The sequence below is a fragment of the Zootoca vivipara genome, chromosome 3 (assembly GCF_965207765.1).
Source record: "Zootoca vivipara chromosome 3, rZooViv2.hap1.1, whole genome shotgun sequence".
Taxonomy (NCBI): domain Eukaryota; kingdom Metazoa; phylum Chordata; class Lepidosauria; order Squamata; family Lacertidae; genus Zootoca; species Zootoca vivipara.
This window is the reverse complement of record NC_142586.1, coordinates 95,431,895-95,448,755: the sequence shown is the minus strand read 5'-3', so window position 1 is coordinate 95,448,755 and position 16,861 is coordinate 95,431,895. Positions and strand designations below refer to the sequence as shown.

Below are 16,861 nucleotides of genomic sequence, written 5' to 3'. Positions count from 1 at the left end.
CAAATTGGTGGCCATCACTACTGCATGGAGCAAATTCCATAGTTCAACTGTGCTGTGTGAATAAGTACTTTCTTTTGTCTGTCCTGAATCTTCCAACATTTGGTTTCCTTGATTGGCCTCAATTGCAGTGTTACCTCAGGTTACAAACACTTCGGGTTACAGACTCTGCTAACCCGGAAGTAGTACCTCGGGTTAAGAACTTTGCTTCAGGATGAGAACAGAGCAGGAGACCCCATTAGCTAAAGTGGTACCTCAGGTTAAGAACGGACCTCCAGAATGAATTAAGTACGTAACCAGAGGTACCACACTACTAGTATGTCTATCCACTTTCTGCACACAATCCATAATTTTATACTTCTATCATGTCCCCTCGTCTCTGAAAAGCCCCAAATATTTTAACCTTTTTTCTTAAGGTAGATAGAATTGTAGAGTTGGATGAGGGTCACCTAATCCAACTCCCTGCAATGCAGGAATTGCCCAGCACAGGGCTTGGACCCACGCCCCTGAGATTAAGAGTCTCCTGTTCTACGTTCTATCCGCTTGATCTTTTCGGTTGCCTTTTTCCATTTTCCCCCCAGCTCTACAATATCCTTTTTGAGGTGCGAAGACGTCTGCAGTGTTCCAACTGCAGTCAGTCCATAGATTTTTGTAATGGTGTTCAAGATTTGGCAACTTTATTTTCAGCCACTTTCCTAATGACCCCTAGCCTATGCATGCACACTCAGAAGGAAATTCCATTGAGTTCAATGGCACTTACTGTACTCCCTGGTGCGTGTGCACAGGACTGCAGCCTTTATTTTCAGAACTACTGCGTGACTTCAAAAGAACTTTTACTTAACTTACTTAAATACAGTGGGACTTGCTTACAAATACTGTAAATATAAGCCTGAACAGTGGGCTTGAGAACCTCAGGCCCAGGGATTCAGCAAGGTTCCTGTCTCAAGACTACTCTGGCTTTGCCCCTCACCAGCCCTGCTCCACACTGTCTTGGAATGCTTTGTCTAACTGGAATGTGTCCTTGAACTGTGACAAAGTCTCCTGGTTGAAGAGATTTATGTATATAGAAACCCCTTGATGTTTATGTGCCTAGAATGTACTGTACATAGTACAAGCCAGATCATATCACTTTTGCCTCTGGCCACATGCAGCCCTGGCAGGCTATTCGTGGAAGGTTGCCCCCAAAGGGAATGTGCCCCTTAGCCCAAGACCTCTTATCACTTCCTGTGGTATTAGTTTCTATGCTGCCCTTCATCTGAAGATCACAGCGGTTTGCAATATACAAACACAAATAAAAAAATCCCACCCCGGTTTAAAAGGCTATATACAGTAGATGGTTTAATTAACCAAAGGCCTGGGAGAAGATGGATGTTTTTGCCAGGTGCCTGAAGATAACGTAATGAAGGTGCCAGGTGAGCCTCCCTTGGGCAGGGGCAGACTTTGACAACATGCCACCCTGAACAAGGTCCCCACCCTGAATAATATTTTCACAATAATTCATTACTTTTTAATCTCATCTTAAATCCGGCGTTGTCAAGGGAGAGCGGTCCACAAGATGGAACCAACGCCCCAAAGGCCCTTTTCTCGTGCTGCCACCCTCCAGACCTCTGGCGGAGGAGGCACACGAAGAAGGGCCTCCGATCATGAAGAGTCCAGGTGGGTCGGTTCCTATTTAAATGTGCACTGTTGTGTACTTTATATATTCTGCTGGCTCTGTTCTCCCAGCGTCGCAACTGATGCAAAGGAGCAACTCGCAAGCAGGACGCAAGCGCAAGAGCGCTGTGTTTTCCTCCCTCGGGATTCCCAGCCCCGGTTCCTCAAGAGGCACACTCGGGAAGAAAGCGTATCAAAATTGCCCTGGAAATCTAAGCGCCCTGGCTTGGGAGAACAACAACAACAACAACAGAACAACAACAACAGAACAGATTCGGTTCCCAGGCTGTAGCCACTTTGGGCCCGGGGAAGGAGGCTACCTTGGGAAAGCCCCTTCCACTCTACCCCGCTCTTCCCAGAAGGCAGCGTAATTCGTTCAGTTGCCATGAAACTGAAAGCCCCGGCGAGGAAGCGCGAGAGGGGGCGGCTGGTGGGGAAAGAGGCCTGCTCTCGTCTCGGGAAACCGCGAGGTCTTTCCATGCACCTCCGTCTCCCAAGCGGCTCGGCAGCAAGAAAAAGTTCCCTCCGCCCGGCCGGGCTGCGGGAGGAAGGCGCTCTGTTCGCGCAACGGCGGCGGCTGCTCCCCGGAAACTACGCGGAGGCGTGCGCGCAGCTGCCTTCGCCGGCCGCCCCGGTAAGTAGGCAAGCGGCGAGGAGGCGAGTCCAGCCGGCCGCCGTTCTGCGCACCTGGGGAGTAAGCGCCGTGTAATTTAATGGCACTTACTTCCAAGTAAACACGGCCGGGGAAGGGGGCGGGTTGGCTGGAGCTCGTGCGCCTTTGCCCATTGAAAGCGCCCGCGCGTGTATGTAGGGTGGAGAACAAAAGAACAGTCAGGCATGCGAGGAACGTGCGGAGGGCCGGGACACGTGTACCCCGCTCACCACTCGCCCCCGAAGGCAGTCGCCCTCTGAGGCGGAATAACAAAAGCTGCCCAAGGCATTCCGGCAGGAGAGGGGAGTGGTTCTTCCTGGGCGGTACAAAATAAAGGATATGCAGGCGGCGACCCACACGCGCAAAAGCCCCAACTTGAGGGAGCTGCGTGGCTCAACCCAGTGGTAGGGCCGGCCCCGCGTGGGCGCCTACGTCAGCCCCGCGCCCCTCCCCGGCCCGCTGGGTTTGCTCCCCACGTGCTCCTGAGACGGAGCTCAGCGTTTCCTCCGTTGCTATTGGCTTGTTTGGAGTCGACTAGAACAGCTGCTTGGGCGGACCCGGAGCGCTGCGTGAGCAAGTGCCTCAGTCTTGGCTTTCTCTCGAGAGGCGCTGGGAGGCTGCGGTGGAGGGACCGACAGCGGGCGGGAGCTTGTGTGGCCTTTGAACCCCCCCCCCCCAGACGAGGAGCTGAGAGGGGGCGCGACAGGTGAGTCAGGGTGCTGCTGTAGTTAGAGAAAGCCCGGGAGTGGGTTTTATTACCCAGATATATGGCTTGCCTTTTAATATACTGTACTGTAGCGTTCAATTGCTGCCGGATGAGCGAGTGTCAGTTTGCTGTGAATGCTCTCTACACAGCGTTCATGTCAATGATGTGGGGAATATAAAGGCATAGCTAATTTTGTATGTTTAGGTAGAAGCAAGCCCTATAGAACTTGGGTTATTCCCTCAAGGGTGGGGGGGATAGTGCTAAAATTGCACGTATGTAGTCTAAACTGACTCAGAAGTAAAAGCCCTTCAGGCTCAGTGGTACCTCCTCCCGGGTAAGTGTGTTTAGATTTTGCTCTGGGCCAGAAATTGTTAAATAAACTTGTTTCCAGGCGTTTGTTTGCACTGTCCCCCTTTTTCTGTGCAAGGGAACCTGACAGCTGCTCATAAATGGTGGGTGTGAAGGCACCCTGCTCAAGGAACAAAAGCACTTTAGGAAGTTTGGAGGCTTTTCTGAAAAGAAAGGGAGAGAACAAGTCATCTTAATCCACCATGGCTGTGAGAGAAGTCTGGGCTGCGCAGTGGAATTATGTACTTGACTCCTCAGAAGCAACTCCTGAGTTTAGTGGGATTTATCCTCAGCAAACTGAATATATCAGATTGCAGTAAAGGAATAACCCTTTATGTGGTGAGGAGGTGATGTGGCCCATAGACAGATGAAAATAGTGTTCTAGAACCCTATGCAGAGATTTGATTTCTCTTTATAATCCCTGTGGAGCCATAACTATTTGTGTCATTTGTTGTTGCTTTGTACACCTGAGGTTGGAGTTATTGGGCTCTGAGAGAATCTGCTCTTGTCCTGCTTCTCCACATGGCAGTAATTGCTTTTTGAAAGTGAAATGTCATATGTGTGGTGAATAGGCTTGTATGATGAGTTCTCTCCCAGTGATGATGCAGGAAATCGTGGGAAAGATGGCATTGTGCTACTAGGCAGGAGGAATTGGGATAACTTTATCTTTTTAGCTTTTGTAGACTCGTTTCTCAGTGGGCTCAACAATGTTAAAGTATCACAGTGCAATCGTACTATATACAGTATGTCTGCTCAGAAGTAAGTCCCTGGGGCTTACTGAGGCCATGTAAATGGGCACAGAGCTGCAGCCCTAACCTTGGTTCTGTTGAAAAGTGCCCACCTCAGTGTATAAAATAACTTAGGTAAATGAAAAATGCATTGAGGCAAGCTGTTAATTATATATAAAGCTGAGCATTCAAACTAGCACACAGTCTTCTGGATCATGTTATAAGGTCTGTGCAATTCACATGCTGAATTTTTTTTCCTTTTTCAAATCCAAATGCACTGTAATTTACTGAATATTGCAATGGGGCTTTGTGAGATTCAAGGGGAATAGGACCAGTGGCATCAATTAAAAAACCCCTGGAGAGCAAGAAACCAACGACAGCTGCTGTAAATGTTTCTTGACAAATTAGGCTCATGTGAGAAATCTCTGGAAGCATTAGGTTGCTGTTTTTTGTGTACACCTAAACATGGTATTTGTACTGGATTATAGTCATTCAGAAAATATTAAAGACCTTATTGGCCATTGGCTGTCTCTGTCTGTGGTTAGCACTTGCATTTCTTCCAGGAGACAAGAATCAGTATTAACTTTTGATGACAGAAGGGTACATGAAGGAATTCATCTACTTTGGGAATGCATAATGGTAAGCCATAAATAAAGCAAGTCCAGAATCGATCGTGCTGTAATGGAAAATCTGTAATTTTCTTTATCAAATCATGATGCCTGTGGTACTGCATATAGATATGAGGGTTTGGAGTTAGCACACTGAGATGGAGAAATAAGGTTCCTGTGTAGCGGCGGTTCACACACTCTGAATCCCTGGGCAGCAGTGTTACTTTGTGTAGGAAAAGGCTATATGTACATTTACTTTTGGTAAATGAACTCTTTATAAATAGAGCTCACCATCAGTCAAATAAATTCAGTGTGTCGTTACCCTCCTCCCTCAAATAAGGAGCTGTTTGCAGATCAAAATGCATTGGAGCTTTTTAAAGGGTTTCAATAAAAAGCTATTTCCTGTTCTTGCTTTGAGTTGTTTTCTCCTACATGGGTAAATGAAAGTCTGTAATCTTAGTAGCAGATCGTGGCTCTCATGGGGTGAGGTGTAGCACGTAGCAGGTTAGATGAGGACTTTCGGACTCTGGTGAGGCAGCCAGTGTCGTGTAATGGTTAGAGTGCCGGGCTAGAACCTGTGAGGGACCAGGGTTCAAATCTCCACTTGGCCATTAAGCTTGGTGGGTGACCTTGGGTCAGACACTGTATCTCAGACTAAGCTAACTCACAGAGCTCCTTGGAGAGAAAGGTGAGATGGAAATGCAAATTATTATTTTTTAAGAGGGAGCGGGTGGTATTGTGGTCTAAACCACTGAGCCTCTTGAACTTGCTGATCAGAAGGTTGGCAGTTCTAATCCCTGCGACGGGGTGAGCTCCCGTTGCTTTGTCCCGGCTCCTGCCAAACTAGCAGTTTGAGAACACACCAGTACAAGTAGATAAATAGGTAACGCTGCGGCGGGAAGGTAAACGGCATTTCCGTGCGCTCTGGTTTCCGTCACTGTGTTCCGTTGCTCCAGAAGCAGTTTAGTCATGCTGGCCACATGACCCGGAAAGCTGCCTGTGGACAAACACCAGCTCCCTCGGCCTGAAAGCAAGATGAGTGCCACAACCCCATAGTCACCTTTGACAAGACTTAACCATCCACGAGTCCTTTACCTTTACCTTTTTTCAGGGTGGATTTGATTTAAATCAAACTGATTTAAATCACGATTTAAATCATGATTTAAATCACTAGTCAGTAAGGCTTGATTTAAATCATAGTTTTCTACATAAAGACTAATTCTTGCTGGTATAACTTTAATATGCAAGTAGATGAAGATTTTTAGAATAACAACTTTTCATATTAGTTTTTTATCCCCAGTTTAATAGGTTAATCATTCATATTTGGACAACTTTACTGTTGTACTTAGGAAGGAGAAAAATAAAAAAACCAAAATATATATATTTTAAGAAATTTAGACTGTCAGCCCAGCCTACACATGAAAAACCTAAATACTGTCCACTCCAAACAATCAGAAAAATATTGTTTCTATTCTATTCACTGAACTTCTTCAAACTTAGCACTCAAGGGGTTGTTTCTGTATTCATAGGTTTGTAGAACAATAGGATTAAGGTCTTTTTCTCAACTCTGTTCATGTTACAACATTTTTGCTGTGAAGAAGAGGCATGTGATCTCTGTTGAGCCAAATTCAGTTTTGAGAACTGCAAAAGTAAACCAAGCACCTGTGATAATATCTTGTAGGCAGAAAAACTGTCCAATAATCGTACAAAAACCTCTGGAAGAGCATGACATTGTGAATGGATTAATGGAATTTATTTACCCCCCCAAAAAATTAAACATATACAACCTTATTCTACATAATTAAAAAAACTAATCTTTATTTCATGATGGAATAACCTTTGGATGGTAATATATTTTCCTCAAAAAGCATTTTATTTTAAAAAATCCAATTTAAATAAAAAAAATCCATTTTTTAAAAAAAATCATTGATTTTTATCCACCCTGCCTTTTTTACCTTTAACCACTTTTCACCATATGTATAGAAAACAGTGCTCAGTATAATCCAATTGTCAGCTGCTTGAGAACATAGTTGACTTTTTTGCGTGCTTCCCACCCGGTCTTGACTGGGAAGGGCGGGTATAAATAAAAATTATTATTATTATTATTATTATTATTATTATTATTAATTTTTTATTTAATTACTACTTCAGTGTCCTAGATATTGGTGGGTGAAACATCTGTATTGATGTACAGTTTGGGGAATCATAAGATTTAGTTCAGTATATAAATTCTGCTACGCATTGTCTGCCATTTGCAGCTTTGCATTATATTACTTTTACCACATCATTACTAATTTACTATTTATTGAAACATGTGCCTTCCTCTGCTTCAGATTGGTTTGCTCATTTTGATAGAATACATTACATTCTTCTTGTAATAAAGACTAGAGAAGTATGTGTAAATAAAATGTTTCCAAGATGAGCATTTTAAAAAAGAAAATTGTGTAATACCAATCTCTTCTATGAAATGCTTAAGATAAAGTGATTAGGAATCTAGATCCAAAATCTGGTGGGAGGAACATTAAAATCAAGAAATCATGGGGGGAAAAATATTTTCTCTCTCTTTCTGCTGCCTTCTCTTCTATTTAAAGAAGTCAGAGAGACAATAAATGTACACGAGTGGTATTTTTGTGATGTAATTGGTACTGTTTCTTGCAGCAATAGAGCTTTGAGCTGAAATCCTGCACATGCTTGCTTTGAAGTAAGTATTGCTGAAACAAATACGGCTTGCTTAACACTTATGGACTGAGCAGATAACTGTAAATGAAGCCTGAGGGTGAGCCTGAGGTAATTGATACCGTCATACCAAGTAGTAGGAGAAGCTTGATCATCAAGTAAGAACCTTAAAGATAATGCTTGTGTGCTTATTTAGTCATGACCTCTACCCACTTATTACTGTAAAATAGTGAAAACTTAATAACACATGGGGCACATAGATAGAGTTCAGATTCATATAAATTAAATGAAGCTACATAAGAGAAGCATACATAAAATGAAGCTTCTGTTGCTGGGTCCCAGCTCCTGCCAACCTAGCGGTTTGAAAGCACATCAAAGTGCAAGTAGATAAATAGGTACCGCTCTGGTGGGAAGGTAAAAACGGCGTTTCTGTGTGCTGCTATGGTTCGCCAGAAGCAGCTTTGTCATGCTGGCCACATGACCCGGAAGCTGTATGCCGGCTCCCTCGGCCAATAACGCGAGATGAGCGCCGCAACCCCAGAGTTGGTCACGACTGGACCTAATGGTCAGGGGGTCCCTTTACCTTTACATAAGAGAGGTGATGGATAGATGAAGAGGGACCTGAGTGAGAGACAGGCCAGAGTGGGTTTTCCTCAAGGTGTAAGGCTAAGGAAGGCGAAGCTGGGAAGACTACTTATTTGTATGTGGATTAAAGATTAAGGGAAAAGCTGTGACAGAGGGCTATATGCTTTATTGACGTGGGTGGCGCTGTGGTCTAAACTGTTGCTCTGCCCCAGCTCCTGCCAACTTAACTGTTGGAAAGCACATCAGTGCAAGTAGATAAATACCTGTGGCAGGAAAGCAAACGGCGTTTCCGTGCGCTCTGATTTCCATCACGGTGTTTCGTTGCACCAGAAGCGGTTTCGTCATGCTGGCCACATGATCCGGAAAGCTATCTGTGGACAAATGCCAGCTCCCTCGGCCTGAAAGCGAGATGAGCACCGCAACCCTATAGTCTCCTTTGACTGGACTTAACCGTCCATGGTTCCTTTTCCTTTACCCTTGTATCTTTTTTATTATGATTTTTACTATTCTTATTGGTCTTTTAGTGTTTCTTATCTCTCTGTGTTCTTTTTCTCTTTCTTTTCTTGTTCCGTCTCTTTCATCTTTTTGATTGTTCTAGGTACTATTTTATTGTATTATGAAAACCGTAATAAAAAAATGGGCAGGAGAGATTCATATGAAACAACAGAATAAAGGTGTACTGGAAATAAGCAACAATTGGGGTACTCGTAACCTTTTAATATATTTAAATGCTTGATGCATCTAGTAGTAACATTTGAGACTTAAGCTAATGGCGTCATTTTATGTGCCTCGTTCTGATGTTTTCCTCCCCCTGCCTACCCACTGACAAGCTGAAAATAGCAATACTTCTATACTGGGGGTGTGAGTTCATTTTAAAAACAAACTTCTGAAGAAAGTCAGTAATGAAGCAGTAATGGATGGTTTGTAGTAGTTGACCAAGGTGTAATAAATAGGAACTGTTCCACTGTTCCTTTACAGGGAGGTGGGTGTCTTTCAGAGTTTCTTTTACAACTATTTTTTTAAACCAACATAAAGACTCATAATTATGGTGCTGTGACTAAAACCATTGTATGAAATGGAGTAATCTTGAGAGAATAAAAAAAAATCAAGTAAGTCTCTAAGAGGAAACTGTGTTCATTGTAGGAAGAACTGTGAGTACCTATCAAACCTCTGAAGGGAATAACTAAAGATGTCTTGTTCCTGATCAAGAATAGGAAAGGGGGGGAAATGCATTGTTTCAAACGTTTTTAGTATGAAGCATTCTAGGGTCCTTTCCAGTGTTTTAATAGCCTTAAATCATATTCACCAGCATTATTTTTCTAGAAAAAGAGGCGCCAGAGCTCACCATAAACACCTCCCTCATTCTCTTAGAATGGCAATGGCGCCCACTTGAGAGGTGCCGGAACTGAGTTCCTGTGAGTTCCGGCTGAAAAAAAAGCCCTGCTATTGATTGATTTAGGATGTTCCAGGTGCTTACAGTTCAGGGTGTGATAGTTAAATAAGGCAAAAAATAATGTGTGAACAGGTTCGGACTTTTTATGATACTTAACCATTACTCAGGAACAATGTGTGATACTTGGTGTTAGTCAGACTTGGAGCAGGCCTGTTGAAATGAATCAGCAAGTCAATTGCTCTCAGTGAGTCTACTCTGAATATGACATAAAATAGATTAACTCAGTTTTGTAATATAATGCCTGTAGATTTCCAGATTATATTTCAAGAGCACACACCTTCAAGTTCATGGTTTTTCTTATAGAAGGGCTTTAGATCTAACATATATGTAGAGTTTTCCAGGATATAAGCTCTCCTGTAGAGGGTTCCTCTTTTCATTTATCTTTTCACCATAAATAAAGGCTTGATCCAGCTAAAACTAAGTATGTACAGGTGTCGTTCCCCCCCCCCAAAAAAAACCCTCATTTCGGAGACACGTTCTGGGTGCCCGTGTGCATAAGCAAAAATTGCGCAAATGGGGAGCACTCTCTGAACATCCTTTAAATGCCACCTCTGCCGCTCTCCCTACAATCTGAACCAAAAATATTGTATCCAAAAAATATCCATAACTAGAATTGAACCTCTGGGGCAGGCTAGAGGACACTTGGAAAAGCAGCTGTTTTTTAGGGAGGCAGCCTAAACAAAGCCCCGTTGCGCCTCCAGTTTCTTCGAGTCCCTCTCTGCCTTCACTGACACCTTCGTTGGGCTCTGTCAGGACTCTCCAGCACTCTTCTGCCATTTCCGGGTTTGAATTGAATTATTTCTTTCCTGGTGTTGTGTGTATACGCAGCAGTATCCGGGGGGTGGGGTGGGGTGGGGGGAACACTTGTGCTTGTATTGCTCACATGGAAATCAAACCGGACTTCTGTGCACTCAGAATTGGTTTTCTTGTTCTTTGAGCTTACTCATCTTGGTATCCGTTTATTACAACCATGGGCTCATTTGAGGTAAAGTAAAGCGAATCGGAATGATCAAGACTAGAGCTTTCTGCCAATAGGAAAGTGATTTATATGAACCACCCTGATTTCTGTGAGCCGCCCTGAGACCTCCAGGTATAGGGCGGTATTGTTGTTGTTTAGTCATTTAGTCGTGTCCGACTCTTCGTGACCCCATGGACCAGAGCACGCCAGGCACTCCTGTCTTGCACTGCCTCCCGTAGTTTGGTCAAACTCACGTTCGTAGCTTCGAGAACACTGTCCAACCATCTCGTCCTCTGTCATCCCCTTCTCCTAGTGCCCTCAATCTTTCCCAACATCAGGGTCTTTTTCAGGGAGTCTTCTCTTCTCATGAGGTGGCCAAAGTATTGTAGCCTCAGCTTCAGGATCTGTCCTTCCAGGGAGCACTCAGGGCTGATTTCCTTCAGAATGGATAGGTTTGATCTTCTTGCAGTCCATGGGACTCTCAAGAGTCTCCTCCAGCACCATAATTCAAAAGCATAAATTCTTCGGTAGGGTGGTATATAAACTCAATAAATAGTAATAATTCATCTGTCTGGCTTAGCCAGTCTTCACAGCCTTCTCCATTGTATGAGGGTTTTGTCTGGGGTCTTGTCTGTCTCCCTTCTGGTTCACTTGTCGGGTGAACAGAGCAGGAGCAACATAGGAAGGTGTGTCTAGGACAGGGGTCAGCAACCTTTGTCAGCCGTGGGCTGGTCCACTGTCCCTCAGACCATGTGGTGGGCCAGACTATAATTTTTTGGGGGGGGGGAATGAACGAATTCCTATGCCCCACAAATAACCCAGAGATGCATTTTAAATAAAAGCACAGATTCTACTCATGTAAAAACACGCTGATTCCCGGACCATCCGTGGGCCAGATTGAGAAGGCGATTGGGCCAGATCTGGTCCCCGGGCCTTAGGTTGCCTACCTATCTAGGAGGAGGAGACAGGGTTAAGTACGCGGAAGTATGAAGAATGAACCTATCAACCCAGTGTGCAGCAGCTGTGAAAAAGTTAAGAGATTAGGAAAGGGGCTGGAAATGAACAGCTAGTATCATAATTCGGCTATACAAGTCTATGGTTTGTCCATACTTGGAATACTGTGTTCATTTATGGCTGCCATACCTATAAAAAGATATTGCAGAGCTGGGGAAAGTGCAGAAAAAGACAACTCTCCTATGCGGGAAGGTTACCATGCCTGGAGCTTTGGGGGGGGGGAGGATGGAGGGGGAATATGTTAGAGATGTGGGAAATTATACACATGGTATGGAGAAAACGAGTAGGAAGACGTCGCCCCCTCATAATACCGGAGCATGGAGTCATCCAATTGAAAGCCCTTTTTAGAAATGCACAATATGCTTCTGCAGTCTGGAAAATATTGGACAATTTTTTATGGCTTCCTTGGTAAAGAGCTATGTTTAATTGTTTATACTTGGTCAGGATGCTAGATGAGTAGGCTACATGCAGTTCCGTGTATCAAATTGGTGTGTGCCTTTGTACAATCTTCTAAAAAGGGAGAAATACGATTAAAACCTATTTAAGATGCAGAATGGAAACACCAAGCAATCTGCAAAGGGGGACAAATGTGCAGATGAAAAGCTTAAAAAGTTTGTTTGATTTTAAACACCTCAATAGCTTTCCTAAAGTTTTAAAGATGGGGGGGATACTGATATTCAAAACTTTCTGAGTGAGAGATAGCATAGCGTTTTTTGAACACAGGTCTTATTCCTTGTTAAGTAGACACTCTTACACTATATTGATTGATAACATTTTAAAACTACACTGCTTAAGTACCCTCCTACCTGAATGCTACATTTACTTTTTGACTTCTTACAAAGATAAAACACCATTCTCTCTAGACGTCATACCATGATATTGGGGTCTCCATTATCCCTTTCAGGCTGATTGTGTGCCCTTGTCATTCTTTATAAACAAAGACTATTGTTGAATACTATTTTTGTAATTCGCACCTGACGGTTGTTCAGAAGTCCACATGTTCTTGATTTCACATCTGTGCCACTAATCATTTCCATCTCTGTCCTTACTGATGCAGCACACTGTGTGCAAACCAAGTCTTGTCTGTTTCCTTCCTATTTCCTTTGATTAAAGTCTGCAAGGCACTGATAGCAGTAGGATACATTGAAAGGTAAACAACTTAAGTGGTTACTACCTGTTTCTCATTTGTCCATATTTATTGGACCCAGACCCTGTTTAATCTCTGGGGCTTTCCCTGGGTCTCTTCTCAGAAGAGGAGACATTTATTGGCAGTATGCCTAGATATGACTTTTTTTTTAAAAAAAAGGTTTCCCATAAAGTGCTTTGCTGTGGGTGAAATTGACTGGGACAGCAGTTCTCAATCATTTTCTCCCCGCAGACCTCTTGGAAATTGCTGTGTGCCTTGGTGAATCACTTAAAGCTTTTGTCTTCAATGCCAGCCTCATCAGCAAACCAGCAACATATTATGAGAATTGCAGGGTCTAGGCCAGGCTGCTGAAAAGAGATATTTAGGAGGAAATTGATAGACTGCACTACTGCTGTATTATGAAAATGATCTCTCTCGGTGACACACACACACCCCGGATGGTGCAAAAAAGGGTCATGGGACCTATCTAGCCTCTTCCATAAATCCAGCCCAGCAGTGGTCAAAACTTCCTGAGATCTCCATTGTCAGAAAAGAAAAGAGCAGGGCCAAGTATGGATTTACTTGACAGTTTATAGTGACCACTGTTCAGTATACCACCTTGCCCTAAAATATGAGATGGGTGACTAGAGGTGCTCAGGTGCCTTTTGAAAACAAGGAATAATAGGGAAACCTTTGAACCTGGAAGGAAAAGGTTCTTGGCAGATTGACTTGCAGAAACAAATTTTCTTTTGGGTCTGCCTAGATGCTTAGGATGTGGGTGGCGCTGTGGGTTAAACTACTGAGCCTAGGGCTTGCCAATCAGGTCAGCGGTTCGAATCTCCGCGATGGGGTGAGCTCCCGTTGCTCGGTCCCGACTCCCAGCTCCTGCCAACCTAGCAGTTCGAAAGCATGTCAAAGTGCAAGTAGATAAATAGGTACCGCTACAGCAGGAAGGTAAACAGCGTTTCTGTGTGCTGCTCTGGTTCGTCAGAAGCGGCTTTGTCATGCTGGCCACATGACCTGGAAGCTGTATGCCGGCTCCCTCGGCCAATAACGCGAGATGAGCGCCACAACCCCAGAGTCGGTCACGACTGGACCTAATGGTCAGGGGTCCCTTTACCTTTTTAGATGCTTAGTACAAAAATTCAAGTCTGTCCTTGGAGGCTTGCTAAAGCAATACAAACTTTTGCACAAGTCCACCTTTTCTGAATTCCCATGCCATCGTTATCTTTTTGTTCTAACTTTTTAATGGTGCTTTTCTTGAACTTTATTTTTTTTTAATTCTGCAAGTAGCCTTACTGCTTTGCACTTGCTGTTTACTAATCTGAGTTCATGGGGAAAGTGGATTATTAATTTATTCATTTTAAAATCAGTGTAATGACGGCCACTGTTATGTAACTGAGAATAATACAAAAGTGACAAGCATATCAAAATAATTGTTGGTTGCTTTTAAAAAAAAAAACCCACACAATTTAATACAATAATGCAATGCCTCCTTTACAGAAGTATCATAGCACCTCAGTGTAGGAACTTACTGCAGGCTTGTCCTCTTACCCTACTTAGAGAATAACCGTAAAACCAAGAGAGAAACATGTGGATTCCCATTAACAAGAACACTTTTGTCTGATTGACCTGGCCTGCAGTAGAAGGGGCAATTTCATGCATGACACCACACACTAAGGTGCAATTCAAATGCATGGCAGATTGCTCATATGACATCTTTGCCAAATCACTGTTTGCTGGATTAGTGGTACACTAGGTACTAGTTGGGACCCAGGTGGCACTGTGGGTTAAACCACTGAGCCAGGGCTTGCTGATCAGAAGGTCAGCGGTTCGAATACCTGTGACGGGGTGAGCTCCCGTTGCTCGGTCCCAGCTCCTGCCAACCTAGCAGTTCGAAAGCACGTCAAAATGCAAGTAGATAAATAGGAACCGCTACAGCGGGAAGGTAAACGGTGTTTCTGTGTGCTGCTCTGGTTCACCAGAAGCGGCTTTCTCATGCTGGCCACATGACCTGGAAGCTATACGCTGGCTCCTTCGGCCAATAATGCGAGATGAGCGCGCAACCCCAGAGTCGGTCACGACTGGACCTAATGGTCAGGGGTCCCTTTACCTAGTTATGATTTGTGTCTGAACCATATGAAAGATTATGCAATTAAAAAAACAAGAGTTATTCTTCCTTTGGGAATCATGGTTTCAAAAAAATATATACTTATAATTATTGGCAATGAAGACGTAGTCCCCTGGTTTTTATTAGTTAGTCCAAACCTTTCCTTAGGATAGTAAACCCAGTTTATATTCTGCCAGCTTGAATATGTTCAGGGCTGCCACTGCAAATTTCTCTTTCATATCTTTGTAAAAAAAGGGGGGGTAAAGGTAAAGGACCCATGGACGGTTAAGTCCAGTCAAAGGTGACTATGGGGTTGCAGCACTCATCTCGCTTTCAGGCCGAGGGAGCCGGCGTTTGTCCACAGACAGCTTTCTGGGTCACGTAGCCAGCAGGACTAAACTGTTTCTGGCGCAATGGAACACAGTGACAGAAGCCCAGAGCACATGGAAACACTGTTTACCTTCTCACCGCAACTGTACTTATTTATCTACTTGCACTGGCGTGCTTTCGAGTTCACTCCGTTGCAAGCCCAAGAGGCTCAGTGGTTTAGACCACAGTGCCACCTGCATCCCTATATCTTTGTACCGCCCTTGAGTTGTGTAGGAAGGACCGCTTTCACCCTTCCAGTCATCCACACGTTTGGCTTGCTCTGTGCTGTCCCTTTTTGACACAGTAGAATTCACATAAAAGACAATAATATCTCGTTTTCAGATTCTCAGCAATCAATTAGAATAAAGGCACACCAAATTTCAGCATTCTGCCTGTGCAGGTTTCTTAACAGTTTTGACATTTCCAAGAATGAGTCATTCCTAAGTATCTTCAGTGTGTTGTTCAGCTGTTATGCAAGGCACCACAGAATTTCAGGCTGTGCACACTTACCCAGAAGAAAGCCCCAATAAGCACACTGGGGTTGACTTTGGAGTAAACGTGCATATGATTATATGGTAAGTTTTTGAATGCTGTATATGCTCAACTCCCAGTTAAGTGCAAGTTCCTTGCATTTCTATAAAAGGTTATATATATAGCAAAAGGAAACAAAAACTGAAATAACGAAACAAAAACTGAAATACCAAAAACTGAGAAGTCCTTACATAAAATAAAACAATAACTGTACAGTAATTGGAGCAAGAAAATGTTTTCTTATGTTGGTATGTTCTCTCATCTTAAACACTGTGCACAACTCTTACGGGAATGCTTAATACCATCATTAATTTTAAAATGTAGCTCCAACATGAAGCTCCTTTTTAGGAGCGGCGGAGCTCTTGATTTCTGTGTCTCTAATGTCTATAAATACACGAGTAAATATGCAAGAACTCAAGAACAACCACTTCTGCTGTTTTTGTAAATAACACACATCTTGTTTGTTACAATATGGAAATCACAGACATGGGGAACAGAAAAGTAGAAAGAAGCACTAATTGGCATTAACCATTAGAAAAACAGCAGCAAATTAGGGACTGGGGGGGGGGGCAATAAAGCCAAAGCAAATGCTGTACATTATATTCTTTGTTCCTTTTTAGCTTGTGTAAAAATGCACGTTTTGAATTTAGCCATAATCATGTTAAAACAATTCAGTGCTTTAAACATGAAGCATTCTTGATATGCAGTGTCCCTACACTAGTTTGTTTTAATTCATATTGGGGAAAGGTAATTAGTCTCTGGATTTTTAATGAGGCGTTCAAAGGAATAATTAGCAGTGTTCCTCAACCCTTAAAAAAAAGAGAATTTCAATTTGCCCTTTAAAAAAAGCTTTACAGTACTTTTGTTTGTACGTCAAGTGTTGTGTGGTTTATTGTAATAGTGATCACATTATGGCTGTTTTTAGCTTCCTGGGCTGTGCAAAGGCTAATCAAAGGCACTTAGCATATAAACTGAACTGCAGCAAATGTTTTTCTCCAGCAGGTTTATTTAGCAACCTCAACCTATCAAATACCTAAAGCTTGGCAAGCGGTCCATCAAACCCCAAAACACACCTGATTTGTAGCATAAAATGTTTCTTAACTGACCTGAACATACAGGCTACCATGCTCTTTCTCTGGAGTAATTTGGTAACATGTTTAGGCTTTTTTGTTAGTTTCTGAAGGTGTCTGTTAAGCCTGTGATGGATTTTCGCAAAGGAAAATCCCTGTTCATTTCCTTCAGGCATAAAAAGCAAGGAGGGGGAGTGGTCTGGGATGTGAGTTACCTGAGAAGCAGCTTGCTAGTTGTTGAAGGGAAGAAGTCCCTTACTCCCTTCCAGCCTTATAT

The 16,861-nt window shown here is 43.3% G+C and overlaps 1 protein-coding gene across 9 annotated transcripts in view; it reads left to right on the top strand.

Annotated features, from left to right (window-relative positions):
• The first annotated feature begins 1,732 nt into the window (after positions 1-1,732).
• Positions 1,733-16,861, top strand: part of TRAF5 (TNF receptor associated factor 5) — a 30,414-nt gene continuing 15,285 nt past the window's right edge. The window contains exons 1-4 of one of the 9 annotated variants that reach the window (XM_088666718.1): positions 2,880-3,008; positions 4,648-4,723; positions 7,351-7,393; positions 8,552-8,654. Coding sequence is in view for 3 of the 9 variants with exons in the window: in XM_088666719.1 (XP_088522845.1) it covers positions 7,380-7,393 (14 nt within the window). In the remaining 6 variants the exon portion in view is untranslated. Of the gene's footprint in view, positions 2,285-2,602; positions 3,009-4,647; positions 4,724-7,269; positions 7,394-8,551; positions 8,655-16,861 lie in introns of those variants that run through there. The other 8 variants (XM_088666719.1, XM_035111268.3, XM_088666717.1 and 5 more) reach the window with 8 other exon arrangements.